General features: G+C 42.0%; 1 protein-coding gene across 1 annotated transcript; it reads left to right on the top strand.

Annotated features, from left to right (window-relative positions):
• Window positions 1–12,367: 12,367 nt before the first annotated feature.
• RPF1 (ribosome production factor 1 homolog) lies at window positions 12,368–19,704 on the top strand. The gene is made up of 9 exons (XM_028732950.2): window positions 12,368–12,641; window positions 13,265–13,321; window positions 15,259–15,339; window positions 16,062–16,157; window positions 16,809–16,962; window positions 17,313–17,395; window positions 17,471–17,652; window positions 17,734–17,860; window positions 19,007–19,704. Exons 1-9 carry the CDS (start codon window positions 12,432–12,434, stop codon window positions 19,046–19,048), a joined length of 1,032 nt encoding a protein of 343 aa, XP_028588783.2. The 5' UTR covers window positions 12,368–12,431; the 3' UTR covers window positions 19,049–19,704.
• The last annotated feature ends 525 nt before the right edge of the window (window positions 19,705–20,229 follow it).

The raw sequence follows: 20,229 nt of genomic DNA, 5'->3' as shown, positions 1-20,229 counted from the left end.
TGTCCTTTTATTTAAAATGCATCTCTGGGTTATTTGTGGGGCATAGGAATTCATTCATTTTTCAAAATATAGTCCAGCCTCCCACAAGGTCTGAGGGACAGTGGACCGGCCCCTTGCTGAAAATGTTTGCTGACCCCTGGTGTAGGGCTTCTCTGCCTTTGCTGCATGACAAACAGAAATTGAAAGTTACAGGTAGGTAGCCGTGTTGGTCTGCCGTAGCCGAAACAAAATAAAAAAAATCCTTCCAGTATGTTATGTACTGAATTGAACTAAGTTTGTTATTGGTATGAGCTTTCGTGTGCATGCACACTTCTTCAGATTGAAGGGTTATGTGGTGGTGGAAGCTGGGGCCTGAGGATGGGTTGCTGTGTGAGGCAGCTATTAAAGGCACAGGAACTTTCCAGAATAAAGGAGGCACCCACACACTTTGTTGAATGTGCAATAGGGCAAATGTGCTCGCGCAAAGTAGGCACCTATAGTCCACTGAGATCTTAGCCAACTTTGCAAGAAATGGTTGGGTCTCTTTTGAGGAAGCCAACATTTTCTCTCACTTCCTCTAAGCATGGAAACGCCCATGCCCATGTTACGTGAGGACAAATAAAAAGCTGGCGGTGATGCACTTTGCATATTAAAAGACATTATGGAACTGGTTATTGCTATTTAACATCCATATTGTGCCAACTATGGGTACAGGCACAGGGAAGTGAGGAAGTCCTTGCTCAATGGGTTGTAACCTACATTAGTGCCAAGAGGCAGATTCCTCAATGATTGCCCAAGGTTATTCACCAGAAGCAGTCAAAGAAGAAGAAGAAGAGTTTGAATTTGATATCCTGCTGTATCACTACCCTGAGGAGTCTCAAAGCAGCTAACAATCTCCTTTTCCCTTCCTCCCCCACAACAAACACTCTATGAGGTGACTGAGACTGAGGGACTTCAAAGAAGTCTGACTAGCCCAAAGTCACCCAGCAGCTGCACATGGAGGAGCAGGGAATCAAACCCGGTTCACCACATTACAAGTCCACTGCTCTTAACCACTGCACCATGCTGGCTACGTTTTACTGAGTCAGATCATGGGGTGCATCCAGCTCAGTATTCCGTACTCTGATGGGCAGTGACTCTCAAGAATCTCAGGCAGGAGTTTATCCCAGGTCTACCAAGTGACACGAGGGATTGGCCCTGGGACTTTCTGCATGAAAAGGATGCAGTCAACAACAAAGATGAGGTCTACCCTAAAGACTGCTTGTGGATGCCGTGCTGAAATTTTAAATATGGGGGCTTTAAGGACTTCCTGAGGGTGCCAGGAAGTGGTTCCTCAACTGGCCTCCGAATAAGAGCCAGTTCACACTGGTTCACACTGGAACAATTCTGAACTGAGGGACATTAATTACATATCAGTACACCAAGATAAGGGACGTGGGTGGCACTGTGGTCTAAACCACAGAGCCTAGGGCTTGCTGATCAGAAGGTTGGCAGTTCGAATCCCTGCGACGGGGTGAGCTCTTGTTGCTCAGTCCCTGCTCCTGCCAACCTAGCAGTTTGAAAGCACGTCAAAGTGCAAGTAGCTAAATAAGTACCACTGCAGCGGGAAGGTAAACAGGTGTTTCCGTGTGCTGTTTTGGTTCGCCAGAAGCGGCTTAGTCATGCTGGCCACATGACCTGGAAGGTGTACGCCAGCTCCCTCAGCCAATAAAGTGAGATGAGCGCCGCAACCCCAGAGTCATTTGCGACTGGACCTAATGTTCAAGGGTGCCTTTACCTTTACACTAAGGTGAGGTAAAAGGTAAAGGACCCCTGGATGGTTAAGTCCAGACAAAGGCAACTATGGGGTTGCGGCACTCATCTCGCTTTCAGGCTGAGGGAGCCGGCGCTTTCCACAGACAGCTTTCTGGGTCATGCGGCCAGCATGACTAAACCACTTCTGGGGCAACAGAATACCATGATGGAATCCAGAGTGCAAGGAATTGCTGTTTACCTTCCCCCCGCAGCAGTACCTATTTATCTACTTGCACTGGCATGCTTTCAAACTGCTACGTTGGCAGGAGCTGGGACAGAGCAATGGGAGCTCAGCCTGTTGCGGGGATACGAACCGCCTACTTTCTGATTGGCAAGCCCAAGAGGCTCAGTGACTTAGATCACAGTGCCACCCGCATTCCTATATCAGTACACTAGCCACATTTGGATAGTTGTTCTGCCTAATAACCATCAGTAGATCTTTCTGTCCAGTTAATGCTGGGAATTTGTTCTTGGAATGCTTCTTCATTCTCTGTAGGAAACCACCTCTGCAGTGTTCCTTCTTTAAATATCTGCACATTCTCAGTCTGAGGGATTCCTCATTGCTTGATTTGGAGATCAGAAACACTCAAACACTCTCAGCAATAAGAGTTATCCAATGTTCCTTGTGTACTGCATATACCTTGGGTAGTCTGTGACCTTAGTTTACTTATAAGTAAGGGATGTCCCTTAGTTTAGACACCACACTTGCCATGACTTTTGATGCCAACGCCTTCCTGTTGAAACAACTCCCCTTGGTTAATTCGCCTACAAACCACAATGCCATAGGTTTTGTCGCTTCCCAGTTGATGGGAAGTTACCACACAGGGGAAAATGAGGCTCATGCGTAGGGCTACCACCCAGCCTTAATTTTACCAGCCTGTGCAGAATTGGATCGTCTTGGCTAGGTGCCCAAATTGGAAGATGCAATGCAAGCCAGGGGGAAAAAATATCAGCTGAATTATTTTTGCAATTTCCCCCCAGGAAAACCAGCTCTTTGCCGCTGAATCGGAGCCAACATCAATCAGGTTTTCAGCAGATGTTGGCTCTGATTCAGCGCTAGCAAGTAGGTTTGCTAGGGGACAGAAGACCACTCAGACGCCTGCCTAAAATGCACAGGACAAGTGGAAATCTGCTCGGATCTGTGCTTTCAAGGCTTGGGGCAAGGGGAAGTGTTAATGCCCATAGTCTAACCACCCTGTAAGATTTGTGCAAGCAAATCAGGATGAGGGCCAAAGAAACAGGTCTTCTGGAGGAGCCCGGAAACTGGAAGCAAAGAAGCCCAGGACTAGAGGAGGAGCTCCGATGGGCTGGATCTTTCTGAGTTTAGGAGAACTCTAAAGCAAAACCAAATGCAAGAATCATGCAAGTTTCTTCCAATAACACTTGCAAAGGCTGAACCTATTGCAGGGGGGTTCCAGTCATGGCGGCTCATCGATAACCTATAGAAAGGCGAGGAAGTATTACCGTCGCAAAGAAAAGTCATTTAATGTATTTTTTGCTTACGATTAAAAAAAAAAGCAATAAGTGGCTTAAATATCAAATGCGGTTGTCACCTAACTCTTCAACATTTTCATTGAAAGTAACTCCCATTCATTTTGTGGCGGGGAGGATAATGTGCTTAGGATTGGTTTGTAAGTCAGTGGTTCCACTAAAAATATCCATTAGGGGACATGTGACTTAACTCTGAACTTCCCTTTGATTTGATTATTGTCCCCCAGCAGTACCCATAGACATTGTTTCCAACACCCATTACTGTTTATCTGCAAAGCACTTTCCAGACACAGTGCTCTGTTTGCAAATTACCGAGTTAGTCTAGATGTCATCTGAGGAGGTCTCTTACAGCACTGCAATTCTTAGTTGCAAGACAGAGATTTGGAGAAGGTTAAATGGAACCAACGACTGCCTTGGTTTTCTTAAGGCATGTCATTTGATTGATGGACTGTATGGGAAGTAGAGAGCCATTTGGGAATCAGGGTCTTATTCCCACCCTCCCCTGGGTGGAGATGACATCACAGGCTACGTACAGACTATCCCAGACCTTCCAAGTGTGCCAATTTTCCAGGGACAGTCCTGGATTTAGAAAAGCCATCCTGGTTTCTGATTTGATCCCACAATGTCCCACTTTTCCTTAGGACATCCCTATTTTCATCGGGAATCTGCTGAAGGGTATGGTTTCCCTTTAAAGCACACCCTTCCCCCAAGAATCCTAGGAACTGCAGATTGTTAAGAGTGCTGAGAATTATTGCTTGTGAGTTGTAAACTACAGTTCCCAGGAATCTTTGGGGGGGGGGTTGGATGGGGATGTTTTAAATGTATCATTTGTACACAGACATGTCTCTGTGTGAAACCGATCACATATCCACGTCATACATTTAAAGTGCATTTAACACACTTAAATCCTGGGAACTGTACTCTGTTAAGGATGCTGAGAATTGTATCTCTGTGAGGGGTCAACTACAGCTCCCAGCATCCTTTGGGGGAAGTCTTGTGCTTTAAATGTATGCTGTAGATGCTCTATCTGAAAGAGACCCAGAAGCCTGACTTGTTCTCTGTTAAGAAAGCTCCCCTAGAAATGTGACATGGAGCAATATCTGCTGGAGTTGATTCTGAGAACCCCCATCTTACGTTCAGCTGGTATATATGCATAAATAAAACTGTACATCACACAAATGCCGCAAGTCTCAAGTGACCCTGTTCAAAAGAAACCAAGCCTGGGATACGTGCAGGAACCCCTGCAAGTTCTCTTACAGATTTGGGTGTGTGTAACATTATTATGCTAAATTATAATTGAATGTGCTCTTTGGAGATCAAAATGTGTGTGTGTTTTCATCCAATGGGCGTTTAGCTTTATATTAACAGCAACAATCACCTTAGCCAGCACATTTAGCCTGGCATAAACAATCTGCCATAAAAAAAATGTTTCAAGCACAATACTGCAAGACACTTTGTTGTTTTTGCTGCAACATGGCTTTCTCAGGGAATTTTTTTATATTGGCAAACTCGCTGGTTTTGGCAGCACTGATTCCCACAGCTTCATAGAGGGGAACCCCGGTCACCACCACGGAGCTCTCCCAAGTCTGTACAGTATAGGACAAGCCTCGTGCCTAAGACCTGCTTCTCGGTATCCTGTAATAGACAAACAATGAGTTTCATTATTATGAAAACAAGTGTTGTCTAATAGGGGTAATTAGAGACTTCAAGCCAGGACTCCAAAAGCTGCTAGTTCTCTGTGTGGCCATAGGCAATGCGCTTACGTCCCAGTGCCTCAGTAGGCTCACCTGTAAAATGGGGATATTAACACTGTGCACCTTGTAAATAACATGAGATCATCACGATCAAAGGCTTTTAACGAGCACAAAGTATCGTTATTAATACTGAAGCTGCCCTGCCTACTTGGACTCACAGACATGCTCTGCATATTAATTTACCTTTACAATATTTAGAGTGTGCTGCCTGAAAGAGTCCACAGGACCTATTCAAATGCCGCTTAGATTAGAAGGAAGTTCTTTGAATATGCAAAGCGGCCACTCCAGAAACATTCCCCAGTACGTGCTCAACATTTTTTTATTTTTTTATTGTTAGCTTCTTACAAAACATCTTGCCCTGCCTGCAGGTTTTTAAAGAGATTTGTTTTAATGCATCAGAGTCATGTAACCTCTCCTGCGTGATTGAAATAATTTACATCTTGTCTCGCAAGGCTTCTTCCTCCATGAATAAACATATGAGAAATTTACAATTTTTTTAAAAAAGTTCATATTTTATATTGTAACTTTGGTTGCTTCTGGAAGGGTAGAGTGCCTGGCTCTATCCAATCATTGATCTTCCATGGCAAGATTATTGCAGCAGACCTTCACTGTGAATTTTATGGCTGTGTACACACTATAGCTTTAAATCACATCTGAAGCATATTTCCCCCTCAGAGAATTCTGGGCACTGTAGTTTGTGAAGGGCCGCTGGGAATTGTAACTCTGTGAGGGGTAAACTACCAGGATTCTCTGAGGAAAACGAATGTGCTTTGAATGTGCTTTCAAGGTGTCCTGTTCGCTGGGAGGCCGCTGTAGAAGTGGCATTTGGGGTAGCTGCCAAGCGGGAGGCAGGTCTGGCCTCCAAGAAGTATACACTGCAGCCATTGCTGCCACCGTGGCAGTAGCAGCAGCAGGCGATGCATTTATTGGAGGCCAGATCTGCTGCCCTTGTGGATGCTGCCACCCGAGGCAATTGCCTCAGCTTACCTCATGGGTGGGCCGGCCCTTAATGAAATCGAATCTCACTGAAGCCTGTTGGGACTGATGGACATACAGCTACCAAGAGCACAATCTACCCTGTCCCACAGATGTGCAAGAGTTTCAGCAGGACTCACTTGCCAACTACTAAACCCTAAACCTAACTGCATTATGTGAAGTGGGAGGTTGGGGCAAGGGTTTGGGACAATAAACTTACTATGTACCTTTCTGATTCCATTGCCTTTCCCGTTGCTTTTTTCTTTCTTAGAGATGCTAAGGGTTGAATCTCAAGACTTCTACGTACATGCATTGAGCTGTGATATCTGCCTTCTTCACAAGCAGGCCTTTGCTTGTGACCAGATTTGTATGTATAACTAAAGTGTTATGTATGGTGGAAGATAGAACATGGAAGATGGAGCAAACTTGTTTTCTCTTGCTCTGGAAGGTAGGACTCAAACCAGTGGCTTCAAGTTACAATAAAGAACATTCCGATTGAACAGCAGGAAGAAATTTCTGTTAGTAGGAGCTGTTCGACAGATGAATGGACTCCCTCTAGAGGTTGTGGACTCTTCTTCCTTGGAGGTTTTTAAGCAGAGCTTGGATGGCCATCTGCCAGGGATGCTTTAGCCGAGATTCCTGCATTGCAGGGGGTTGGACTAGATGACTCTTGAGGTCCCTTCCAACTCTACAACTCTATGATTCTATATCAGGTTTGGGACAGGTGGGCATGGTTTGAGGGAAATGGCTTCATGGGGTGAAATGAAATCCATTTGGCCTGAGGACCAAATGCGTAGCTCCGCGCCCCCCCCCCCCCATATAGAAGAACACATCTTTTGCATAGAAGAGCTTCTTCAACCATAGTTGTACTTGGCCAGAAGTGGCTAAAAACATTTTGGCACCTGATGGAGAAAATTTCAGCCTCTGGCAAAAGAAAAGACCACCTGGCCTTTCAGAACAGTAGTAATGCCTACAAATCCATGTTTCATAACCCAATATTAATATATATTAATATTGTTTATCACACAATATTGTTTATCACACGATCAACCCATTCCTTTTTTCCAAGACAGGCATCTGTAAGAACATTGACACCTGTCAGGTTTCTCACTCCTAACTCTGCATAGAATAGGGCTGGTACATTTTTAAAAAAGAAAAAGAAAACCTTCATAAATTAATAAAAAATAATTTGCTTCCCCAAATCTACCTTCAGGGAACTGCTCACATAATAGGGCCAGCCCTGCACGTAGCATTTTTATTTGCAAAGCATGTCAGCACTAATTGTTTTAAATTTTCTCTAGTAGTGGGTGGGTGTGATCCAAATGTAACAAGCAGATCCTGGGAAGATTAAGAACCAGGCCCAGGGGAGGAAATCCAGCCCAAATCCACCCATCTTTTCTGGCATGAAGTTCATGCATATAGGAAAGGCACAAAACATTCAGCTCAAAGAAGCAGACAATGAACAGTGAGATCGTCACCTTAGGAACCATCGCCATAAGGATCTGAGAGAGATGATTTAGTGTTGTAGTTGCAAATGACAACATCCTTATATAAAGAGGTGGTATGAAATCACTGAATCTTGCATATTTAAGTAATTTTTCTTTTCTTTTGCAAAGGCCATAAAGGGGAACCCTCAACTCTAGCTGAGAAAGGGTTCTGCACAGAATAACCCTTTGTGTATTTTCAGTTATTTGCACTTGCCCTAAATGACTAGAAACTTTGAATTATCTCAGCTAATTTGCCTGCATAAACTGGACCAGTTAGAAATCATATCTGAGCTCCAGATGCTGCAACCATTCCTCACAGGGTGCTGCCCCATCCCCTTGATCATTTTTGTTGCCTTTTTCTGAACTTTTTCCAACTCTATACTATCCTTTTTGAGGTGAGGCTGCCAGAACTTTACACGGTATTCCAAGTGCAGTTGAACCATGGATTTGTGTAACAGTATTATGACCCTGGCCCTTTTATTTCATACCCTTCAACATTTCTTCGATGAGAATAAGGATGTCCTATATAATAATAATAATAATAATAATAATAATTCCCTGCTCATCTGACTGGGTTGCACTAGCCACTCTGGGTGGCTTCCAACGTATATAAAAACATAATAAAACATTAAACATTAAAAAGCTTTAGATGTCTTCTAAAGGTTGTATAGTTACTTATTTTCTTAGCTCAAGGTCTCATAACTTCATACCCGCCAACATTTATCCGATGAAAAGTGGGACATCCCGGAATCAAATCAGAAGCTTCTGTAAATCTAGGACTGTCCCTGGAACACAGGGATGCTTGGAGGGTCTGCATTTTCAATCCCTCTCCTGATGATTCCTTCCATAGAATTCACCTTTTTCACAGCTGCCACAAATGAGGTGGACATCTTCATTTACCCATCCACTATGACCCCAAGGTCTCATTTCTGGCCAGTCACCAAGGACACTTGGGGTATGTGCAAGAATGCTATTTTTGTGAGTATAGTAGACTTTTTTAAAAATTCCCCATTGTATTATTTTCTCTTCAAAAAAGTGCTTGTGCTCTAAAGTCACTTCTAAATATGCTAGAAGCTTCATGCTGCCAGACCCTTTCTGCATTTACTCAGGAATCCCACTGAAATCTCCGTCAAATAGGATTGCAGTCAAAATCTACGCATGGCACTTTTTGAATGTAACTTTTGCTTAGTAAACAACCAGATGCAGATTTGGGGCACTGCCTCTGTAAAGCCTTTTTAGTATAAGTAGCTATTTGCTATGTGCATGCTTGGTGCATATAGATATATACATAATCAGTACAACATCCTGAAGGAGACATCCTGTCTCTATTAAGAAATACTCTATGCTTCCCACAGTTTGAGTTATGATTTAATTCAGTAGTTATGCCTTTTTATTGAAGTGTTATTTAATTCACAACTTCATTAATGATAGTATCACATTCTTTTCAGGTCAATGAGTCTAATTTTCCTGTATTTACAATGCATTTCACTTGTCACTCCTTGGCTCCAGGAAGTTGTGTGTGTGTGTGTGTGTGTGTGTGTGTGTGTGTGTGTGTTTGTGTGTGTGTATGTACGTGTGTTTGTATTCCCTAGATTTTCTTGGAAATAAGCCTAGGGAAAACAGTAGCAGTTCACCTGGGGGATAAAGACAATCAATCTGTCATAGTGGCAATGTGAATTTCAACAGTATAAGTATTATAAGCCAATCTTTCAGGTAATGCAGGTTCAAAGAATAGGAACAAGGAGAACAATGATGTGATTACATGTGTGTGAATGTGATGTAGCAAGAACAGACCCTCCAAGTTTCCCTATTTTCCAGGGACAGTCCTGGATTTACAGAAGCCGTCCTAGTTTCCGATTCGATATCAGAATGTCCTGCTTTTCCTTAGGACGCCCCTATTTTCACCGGAGAAATGTTGGAGGATGTGCAAGTGATCCCTCACTGCTAGCTCCAGATTTGAGCAAGCCTTGGGCAAAATGACTAGTGCTGCCACAGGAGGATAATTCATTCTTTAGCCTTTGTTTTTATTTATTCAGACAACTTATGTATATACCACTTACATTTCTATCAATTTTGAATTTTGCAATCTGGAATTTTGAATTTTGAAATCTGTTGCTTTAAATCGCGCAAGTTTTATGTGTAATTCTTATAAATATTAGTATGTGTGAGAGAGCTGCTTTACATACACAGAAGGAAATGTAGACACCTCAAGGAATTGACCATTTAATATTTTTAATTAAATACTTAGCACGAATTTAGAGCCTATCATGTCTGGGGGATGATAAGCTTCATAAACTACATAATACGTAGACACCTGCCCTGGTGCTAAGTAGCACCAGTAGCACTTTTAAGATTCAGGCAGTGTGACGGTGCTGTATGGCAAATAAAAAACAGGTCTTGCGCTCCTACTTGCCCGAATCTATGCTCAGGTTTTTCAAGTTCATCAACTTTTGTAATCCACCAAAATGCAAAACTACTGTGAGGAAAGAACTTTACAACTACATAAGTATAAAAGGAAAATAGCTGAAAATGAAAATATTATACATTTCCTCTTTTATGAAGATACTTCCAGTAAAACAAGCAGTAAATTCAACTGCAGCAGCAGATCACAGGAAAGGACACTGATCATTTGTTGCCTGAAATTACTGACTCTTCTGTCTATTCTCTGTAAGTACACTTTTCCAGACAGCCCAGTAACTTTTAATTAAAGGTAAGGTAACTCAAGTGTCCTTGTAGTCTGCTGGGACCCTAGACAGACCAATTGTTCCCCTGCTTTTATAGATTTGGGTGGGGGGGATGTGTCTCCATGCTTTGCGTGTATCCACTGAACTAAACATGTCTATAATTACTGGTAAATGCCGGCTGAGTTCTGGCAGTGTAGATTTAGCTCTAAACACTCCTTTACTTCCAGTCTCAAGAGCCAATGCAAAAGTGTAGTAAGGAACACTTTTAGTCCTACAGTCCAGTGTTCTGTCTAAACACTGCCAAAAAGAGGAAATGCTTCCCCCCCCCCAAAAAAAGGACTCGTTAGCATGTGCTAATTTATATGTGTAGAGGCAAATTCAGAAACCCATTACTGTCATTAAACAGAAACACAACACAGCTCACTTCATTGGGGAAGTATGTGACCACATAACTGGCTCAATCCGCTATTCTGGTTCTGTTTATGGAAAACATCAAGCCCCCTGCTCTTCTTTCTTATGATTCCTTGTCATTGTCCCCGGCTTCGGCTGGGGAGGGCGGGATATAAATTATTATTATTATTATTATTATTATTATTATTATTATTATTATTAAATTGGACTTGGGCTGGACAGCTCTTCAAATCGATAGCACTTTCAAATAAAGGGCTGTCTTCTGTAAAGTTCAGAGCACATATTCTGGTGTTGATCTCTGTTCAGCCTGTGTCTCATCACTAACCCAAAATTGCTTGAAGTTTGTTGAGGGGTACTTGTATCAGGTAACAATACTAATTAATTACTGAATTGTTAAATAATGTGTATTGTATGGCACCCTAGGAGTGTATTTTTTATTTATTTCTTAAGTGCACACTGTTGCAAGTTTAATGAGGTGGGGTGGGCCAGATAGCAACTTGACGGGTCCCTGGTGCACTCGAGGATGAATGGGTAGAAAACTGTGGTCTTCATTGATTTTAATAAGACTTGTATGTGTGGAACTGTGCACACACACATTAGGGTTGCTGCCTACTTCTAAATATATTATCATCAATTGTTGGGTAAAATGTCCACATGCTAGGATTTTGTCCCAACAGGAATAATGGAATTTCACCCTAATTGCCACTTTAACAACATATTTTAAATGTTGTGAGGGTTTTTTTTGGAGGGGGGATAGGTTGTTTGCCTGAGTCCCTTCTAACTCCCAGATCCAGCAAGGATTTCAATTATTGAAGGCTTCCTCAACTTCGGCCCTCCAGATGTTTAGAGACTACAATTACCATCATCCCTGACTACTGGTCCTGCTAGCTACGGATCATGGTAGTTGTAGGCCAAAAACATCTGGAGGGCCAAGGTTGAGGAAGCCTGAATTATTGGAATAACCAGACCAGCTTCTTGGTAACAGCATAAGCTTGGGTCCTTAAGGGAACAAAAGGTAGTGGCTCCGTGCCAAAGGGCTCCCTCAACTGGTTGGTAGCTAGAAGGACAAAAATCAGAGTGAGTTGTGTATGTGAGCAGAGGGCTGAAGCCTCTGATGGACATGGAATCATAGAATTGTTGAGTTGGAAGGGACACCAAGGGTCATCTAGTCGAACGCAGAATGCAGAAATTTCAACTTAAAACATCCATGATTTCTGCTGGAATCTAAGGCTGTGCCTATGAAAGAAGCAAGACCTTCTTGGTTGTTCATGGTGCGAGGCCCTCCCATTGTAAGCTCAGGTTGCATAAATGTGAAAATAAACCATACATCCTCAAGATACGTTCTGTTCTTTTCTATCTCTAAGGATTCCCCTCGGCGTCATTTCGCGCACGCGCATAGCGTCTTCCACGCCTAACTCGTCGGCTGACGGGCGAGGCTTGACGGCTCTGAGCATGCGCTTAGTGACCTCGACCCTCCTCTTACTTCCCCACAGCCCTGAAAGTTTTAAATGTAACGATTTCGGAACGTTGAGGTAAATCACACACAGTCCTCCTGATAATCTCCCATTTTAGTCACGCTCCCTCACGAAAAAAACAACTTTGCCTCAGCCTTCGCGTAATGCGCAGGCGCAGAATTCGCCCCCGCCTCGCCCTCCTGTTATAGCAGAGATGAGGCCGTCCCGAGGGGGCGGGGGTCGCGCGCATAGAACGCCGTGCCTCAGGTACGTTAAAAATTCGAAAATAGATGCGGCGTTTGCCCGCTCGCGCACGCGCACTCACGCGAGCCTGTCGCGGGGGTGAGCCCGGAAGAGGAAGTGGAAGAGCGGGGTGAAAGGTCAGTGGCTGCGGGAGACAGCATGGCCGGCATCCCGGGGAAAGGGAAGAAGCGGCAGAAGGAGCAGCACGATGCTGAGAGAACGAGCGAAGGGCTTGGCCCTGAGGGGGGACAAGGCAGCGCCCCCGAGCAGGGCCAGGTCCTGTTCCCGCCGTCTTTCAGCGTCTCGGAAATCAAGAACAAGCAGCGGCGCCATTTCATGTTTCTGCGCTGGAAGCAGCAGCAAAGGAAGGTGCGAGTTGTGAGAGGGAGGGAGGGAGGTTGGGAAGAGTGGCCGCTGGCAGATGATACGTCGCAGCTGTCCGGAACTTGGGGAGCCTGAAATGAGGAGGAGGAAGAGGGATGGTTGGAAGCTGTTGGGGCGTTTAAAGGCGCACACTTGGGGGGGGGCGGGGGCGGTGAAGTATTAAGAAAATACGGAGACTGGGGCAGGGATATGCTTCGTCGTGAGAGAGAGCGGGAAATATTGTACGTTTTTTCGTTTGATTTCGGCTGGTCTGACCCGATTTTAAGTGCCCACTCAGAGGCAAAAACTCAAATCGATGGGCTGGGCAAGTCAGTTCTCTCAGATTGAGCCACAAGGTGACTGGGGGGAAGAAAATGGGATAACACTACTGTGCACATCTTGGAAGAGAGGTAGGAAAGAAATGTGGCAAGTACTTCTGCCTTTAAAACTTATTGTTGAGAGCAGTGTATTGAGTTTTTATCTCATCTATGTGATCAGTAAAAGTACTGAATTTCTGTATATACTAGCTTTGCTATCGTTCGTGAGAAGGATGTGCCTGTTCGTTCATTCTTAGTGGCCAAGTTTATCAAAACGTTTTGTTTTCTTTCTTTCCTCCCTGTATGGTCCAGGAGAAATTAGCCATTAAGAAAAAGAGAAAAAAGGAGCGAGAAGCACTTGGAGACAAGGTAAAGGGGAAGAAGTAGTAACTTAATGTGTCTTAATATGTAAAGGGCCATTCACGGATGACTCTGGGGTTGCGGCGCTCATCTCACTTTATTGGCCGAGGGAGCCGGCATACAGCTTCCGGATCATGTGGCCAGCATGACTAAGCCGCTTCTGGCGAACCAGAGCAGAGCACGGAAACACCGTTTACCTTCCCGCCAGAACGGTACCTATTTATCTACTTGCACTTTTGGCGTGCTTTCAAACTGCTAAGTGGGCAGGAGCTGGGACCGAGCAATGGGAGCTCACCCCGTCATGGGGATTCGAACCGCTGACCTTCTGATCTGCAAGCCCTAGGCTCTGTGGTTTAGACCACAGCGCCACCTGCGTCCTGTTTTAATATGTACTTTTTATTAATAAAAGTAAATGTTCATTGACTTGAAACTGACTTTGTAGAGTTTATTTTCTCTTGTACAGTGAATTCCTGATATGTGTACATTTGTTGTAGCAAGTGGTCTTAGATAACATTCTCGCCATTGGGTGCAATACCATTGGATAGATAGGTTATGTGACTGTGGGGACTCAATAAAATACTAGACCTGGAGGGGCCTTCATAGCCTATTTAGTCCAACCTCCTACTCAGTGCAGGAAATTAGAACTAGAGCATCCCCAACAGATGGCTGCCCAGTCTCAGCTTAAAAGTGGAGAGCCCAGTACTGCTCTAGATAACTGATTTCAGCATCAAACTGCCCTCTACTCTGTTAACCAAACTTTACGCCCCGTAACAAACACACACAAACACAATGTTTTCACATGGAATCACACCATCCGTAACAGAGATGTGATAATACTATTCTGCCTTACATGGATATTATTGCAAATAAGAACATCTTCCAGGCTTGAGGGAACCTCCAATGAAGAGTTGCTAATTGGGAGCTCCTTGGTATGTTTATGAATGGTGAAGGGTAGCAGCCGTTCCATTATTTGCAATATGTGACTGTAAGCACCCACAATTTGACCACAAAGCCCTGGCACAGTGTTGCTCCTGGGTGTTGTGGGGAATGGTTGACAGCAGTTGTCTCCTGCTAGATAAAAACTGAATGGGAAAATGTGGGTGTGGGTCGAAGACCCAAAGCATGAGAGCCTTCAACCCTGGTAGACCCTTGGCAACTGAAAGTGAAAGGCACTGACTGGGTTTGAATACTGATCTGCAACTTCAGGACTTTGAAAAGATGCAATGTGATAACCAAATACTAAGGTGGTGTTGCCATTTTGGTAGCCTTTTCATGTATTACAGAAGTATTAGCGAATTTTATTCTGTTGTAAGAAAAACAGTTTTGGAGTACAACCGCTGCTTGCTTGCATGCAAATGTAATACATTTTAGTAACTGCAGAATTTTGATAATTTCTATAGTTCTAATTCTGTTTCGAACCTTTAAAGATTCAGAAATTATTAAAATTGATTACACTTGATGTGAGCACATTGTTTTGAGTAGCTAATAGAAACTTAGCTACTTTGCGGTACAGTTTTAGAAGACAGTTACTTTTTGGTGTAAGTACATTTTGGCTAGAGGCGGTCCTAGTAACTTTCTTTCTACCACCAGACTTAATCAACACACTTAACACAGTCTGTGGAATGCTCTTCCCATGGAGCTTCATTATACACCTTTAGGCGCCACGCAGGAAGTTCCTTTTTAACCAGGCCTTTGGTTGATTTGATTGACATCCTATGTCCTTTTAAAATTTGTGGGAGTTATTGGGTTGTTTTTATTTTGATTATGTATTTTTTGGTTTTATATTTTGATTTTGTTCTGTGAACTGCCCTGAGACCTCCAGGTATAGGGCAGTATATAAATTCAATAAATAATAATATTTTTATTTTTAAAAACTACTGGAGCAGTTGTTGGAAAAAGAGATGACATGAATATTTATTATTTTATATTATTTTTATTTCTTACAGGCACCACCAAAGCCGGTACCAAAGACAATTGAAAACCAGCGTGTATATGATGAAACCACAGTTGATCCAAACGATGAAGAGGTAGCACTATTTGAGAAAACTATAGTTTCCCTTAAAATGTTCCAGTGTCGAATAACATTTCCCTTTTGTATATTCTGAATAGTTTTTGCATGATTACATTTAATAAATAACCAAAGTAGACTGATGTGGATAAAGGTATTTAATTCCTTTTTCTGTTTTGTAATAGGTCATTAATAGCCTTAGGTTACTGATCAAATGTTAAATTTTCAAGCTGGTAGAGTCTATTTCTCAATAAAATATTAAACACTGGGTTTTTATTTTGCAAAATAAAGCAAGTTTCCCTAAGATTTTTTCAGAAGGTCCCAGGTTCAATCCCTGAAATCTAAAGTGATCAGATAGCAGAAGGTGTGAAAGATTGGAGAGCTGCTGCAAGTTAGATAAGATAATACTGATTTAGATGGGCACACACAGTCTGACCTGGCTTAAGGCAGCCTTTTATGGTCCTGTCTTGAAAAATATACCTGAAGTATCTGCCTGATGGTAGATAAAAAGAAGTGCCTCTGATCCTTATGTTACAGTCTTATTTTAAAGGGCCTCATATGTGTTGCTTAATATTTAAAGATTGTTATCCAAACGTCTACAAGTATATGTATGGTTCTGGTATGAAGTGATTACTGGCTGTTAACTCTCCCAAATTGAAGGTTTTGATTTTTAGCATCATCATCAACAACAAAAATACTCTTGTGTGATTTCATGCAGTATTTATCATTTTATATTTCCAGGTTACTTTGGATGAAGCTACAGATGAATTTGCACCCTATTTCAACAGGCAGACAGTTCCAAAGATTCTTATCACGACATCTGACAGGCCCCGTGGGGTAAAAAGAAAATACTTTTAAATAAAAAATTTAAAAAGATGGTAAAAGCTTGTTACACCTAGCTTATACGTAAGGTCAGGAGGCTGTTTATTTGCTCTAGATTTCTTATCCATTTATAAATTATAAAGTGTATGATCAACTGCCAGTTTCTTCTTTTTTAAAAAGAATGACACACAATACTCTACAGCATCCGATCACCATTTTCTTGAATTTATTCACTCTAGCCACATTCAGTTCAAATTTTTGGTCAGACACGCACAGAAAATGGAGTGGCATTCTTGCACATCAGAATTCCCCAGTTGGCTCCAGGAGCCTTCCTTCATATTTTGTAGAGAGTGCATGCTGGAATTTAATGTGGTTAGTGCATAAATTTAAGAACTGATTCAGGACAAGCATGATTTTTAATGGTTAATTATACAAATTTTTATATAGCCTTAAAAATTGAAGTGCAATGACCCATTCACAAAAATCACATGTTTGAAGAAAAACTCTCTTAAAATATTTGGTGGCTATAATGGAAGAATAACTTGATACATATATATATATTTAGCCAAGATATCAGAATTAATTGGTTATCTGCTATATTATCCCCAGAATTATCTCACCTAACCAAGTCTTTTGTATATATTTTTTAATTATTTTTTTTTGCAGAGAACTGTGAGATTCTGTGAACAGTTATCAACTTGTATTCCGAATTCACATGTTTACTATCGAAGAGGACTGGCTCTAAAAAGAATTATTCCACAGTGTATCTCGAGGGACTTCACAGATCTGATTGTTATTAATGAAGATCGTAAAGTACCAAGTATCCTTCACATATGAGACTGTCTTTTATACAGTAGTTATTAAAGTTACTGTTGATAATTGCTGTCCTTGGCTCTTGGGGGGGAGGGCAAGATAGACAATTAATAAATATTGATAGCACAATTAGATTATAAGCAAAAACAGCATTTTAGTGGTACTGTTTTAGTGTATGATATGTAATGTGTATGAAACTGCAGTTTTGCATAAAGTATAGAACGGTAAGTGCAATAATTATTACTCTTGCGCTGGATAGTCTGTCGCTATTTAAAGTTTCTACAGAAGCTGCCTTTGCACTGAGTGCTTTTATGTGAAAATTGTTTAATTGTGTTTGTCTTAACTCTGTTGGAATAGATGGGCTTGTGTTAAGTCACTTGCCTGAAGGTCCAACTGCTCATTTTAGGATGAGTAGTGTTCGTCTGCGTAAAGAAATAAAGGTGAGTTTATTTTCACAAGCAGAGTCTTCCAACTTGTGTGACTGTGTGCTCAGTGTAATACTCTATTTGTTCTAGCGAAAAGGAAAAGCTCCCTCAGAACATCAGCCTGAAATAATCCTGAACAACTTTACAACACGATTGGGCCATTCCATTGGGCGGATGTTTGCTTCTTTATTCCCTCACGATCCCCAGTTCGTTGGTAGACAAGTAGCTACATTTCACAATCAGCGTGACTATATATTTTTCAGATTCCATAGGTGAGTGGAAACTTCTGTTGCAAGGTATGAGAACTTGCTGCGCTTGACATTTTTGCTAATGTTTCCTATTATCTTTTAAAGGTACATCTTCAAAAATGAGAAAAGGGTGGCAATTCAAGAACTGGGCCCACGTTTTACCCTGAAATTAAGATCTCTTCAAAAGGGAACGTTTGATTCTAAATTTGGTGAATATGAATGGATTCACAAGGTATTATATTTCAACAATCTCTTAGCAATGAAGGATTCTGTTTATGTAAGAAATGTCAAGAGGCTAGACAACATTTACAGGGTACAAATAGCAGTGCACTTAATTGGGTATGCAACATCTTTCTTCTACAAAATATTTAAAAATACTTGAAATTGCCATTACCATATTGGTTTTCCTGAATATGGAGTGACAGAGTTTTATATATTTAGCTTGGACAGCAGCCAGAATGCAAAGAGTGTACTCTTTGTTCCATGGCAAAACCGTATTTTTGGGTAGTTTCAAGGTGGTTTTTTTTAAGGCATTGGATCAGCTGTTGAGAGATTTCCATCTTCCTCTGTGCAGTTCCTAAGGTCAAGCATCTACCGATTTGGGCTGGCTTTCATTACCAAGCCAGAAGTTTGCTTGTGAGGGCCTTATCCCTATCATTCGCTGTACTTGCCAGCACCTTGTGTATTTGAGGCAATCCTGTTTTCAATTATGCTTGTTCCTAGGCATATCTACCTATTTTAATGTATTAATGGGCTTTTCTATAACAAAGCAACCAGGGCAATTTGCCAAGCAAAAATAATTTACCTGGGAGTAAGGTCCATTGAACACGGCAAGCTGTTGGTTCAACACAGGTTCAGGCTGTTGGTCCCTAGTCCTGTGCCTTTTCTATTACTGTGATTGGGGACAATCCCAGCTTTCTTTCTGCAGTTCCACGTTTAGAGCTGAAGGGACAAGCAGGCAGTTCCTGCAGTTGCACTTCATATTAGGTGGTCACAAAAGCCCAGTACAATTGTAGGGATTGTCTCTTCCACTTTCCAGTGCCAAACCGGGAGCAGGGACTCATTTGGGCATGTGCCAAAACAAGTCCTTTTTTTGCCTACCGGTGTCAAAGTAAGATTTAGCTGCCAGCCCAAGTGGCATCATCTTGCCATCTGCCTCAGGCAGCAAAAGTCTTGGGCTAGCCCAGCCAGGAAGCACAAACCAAATTATTTGATGAGCTAAAGTGAGGCTGACTTAACTTTTGAAGTGCTTATGTGGCTACCTAAACTCTTTGTGAAACTGCCTGGTGTTTAGCATTCCTAACATGCAAAAAAAACCTATTAAAATTGTTTAATATTTAATAATCTGTCTCTGACTCATGACTGCTTTATCTTTTAGCGCCGTGAAATGGACACAAGTCGAAGAAAATTCCACCTATAACAGACTAAAAATGCGAAAACTGCTGTTTCATTTTCTGCTGAGTTTTCAGGAACACGGGTTGCTAAGGAGTTCTGTGGTCTACACAGAAAACCCCCAAATGACTATTTTCACCAGACTTTACATAAGCATCAGTCGAACTACCCATCTTCTTCAGTGCCTTGAGTACATTCCTCATATCACTGCTACTTTGAAGTGGAAGATTTCATGTTACAATAGCAAGAAAATGAATAATCTGCCGATCACTTGTATTTAAGAGATGAACTCTTAATCCTGTTCTTTGCAGATGGTGTTTTGTTTCTAAAGTGGGCTCTGTTTTAGGAGTAGAATCCTGATACTCTGAGAACAGCACACATGCTCATTCAGTTGTTTATCAAGTTCAGTTGTCAAAAGTAAAGATGTCAAACACCATTTTCAATAATTTGCAAGGGTTGTCTTGTATCTTAACGTATGGTCACATATTCAGTGCTGATTAAGGTATGGAAATACAAGTCAAGCGTTGCATAAATCTGTAAGACTTAAAGGGGGGGGAATCCAATTCTCTATTTAACGCTGAAAATACAAGAGACAGGAGACAGTGACTAGCACTGCATTCTGGCTTCATGGAAGGCAGTTTGATTTAAATAAAAATACAAGAAAAAAACCTTGCTAATGTTAAATCTGAGTATTGCCTTGCAATTATTATTGTTTATACTCAAAACAGCTCATTTAAGTCCTGGTTTAATGGTTGTTAAATGTATGGCCTACCACCTATGCATAGCCACAAGGAGAGAGGAATTTGTTATTTTCAACTAGCTGTGGCTTGTTATGTCTTAACTGCCAGAAACTGGCGAATTTAAACTGGTCAACATAAACTTTAAAACGGAGGTAATAACCCTAAGCAGCTTCCATCTTAGAATAATGCCAAACTGGTAGCTCCCCTTAGTTGTAGAATCCTTTAACCCCAAGGTACTCGATGCAGTCCCCTCTAAATATTGAGTACAACTCACATTAACCTGACAATTAACTGTACCAGCAGGGGCTGTGATGGGAAGTTGGGAGCCCAACATCTGCGGGGCAACAGGTTGACTACCCCTGCTCTAGCCATTATAATAAGAACAAGAAGTGGCAGGCTGCTGCTGCAAGCAGTTTGATGGTGTCTTGCTTGTGCCATTTTAGAAACCTATGTTTTGACAGTGCCCTGT

Source organism: Podarcis muralis, chromosome 5 (assembly GCF_964188315.1).
Source record: "Podarcis muralis chromosome 5, rPodMur119.hap1.1, whole genome shotgun sequence".
In the NCBI taxonomy this organism is placed as follows: Eukaryota; Metazoa; Chordata; class Lepidosauria; order Squamata; family Lacertidae; genus Podarcis; species Podarcis muralis.
The sequence above is the reverse complement of the archived record's forward strand: the minus strand, read 5'-3'. Positions and strand labels throughout refer to the sequence as shown.

What these genes read in the sequence shown, in the direction of transcription:
- RPF1 (XM_028732950.2), top strand. Translation starts at nt 12,432, where the DNA reads ATGGCCGGCATCCCGGGGAAAGGGAAGAAGCGGCAGAAGGAGCAGCAC. An exon ending in GAGAAGCACTTGGAGACAAG is followed by an intron (nt 13,322 to 15,258) that starts GTAAAGGGGAAG and finishes TATTTCTTACAG; the next exon opens with GCACCACCAAAGCCGGTACC. An exon ending in ATATTTTTCAGATTCCATAG is followed by an intron (nt 17,653 to 17,733) that starts GTGAGTGGAAAC and finishes TATCTTTTAAAG; the next exon opens with GTACATCTTCAAAAATGAGA.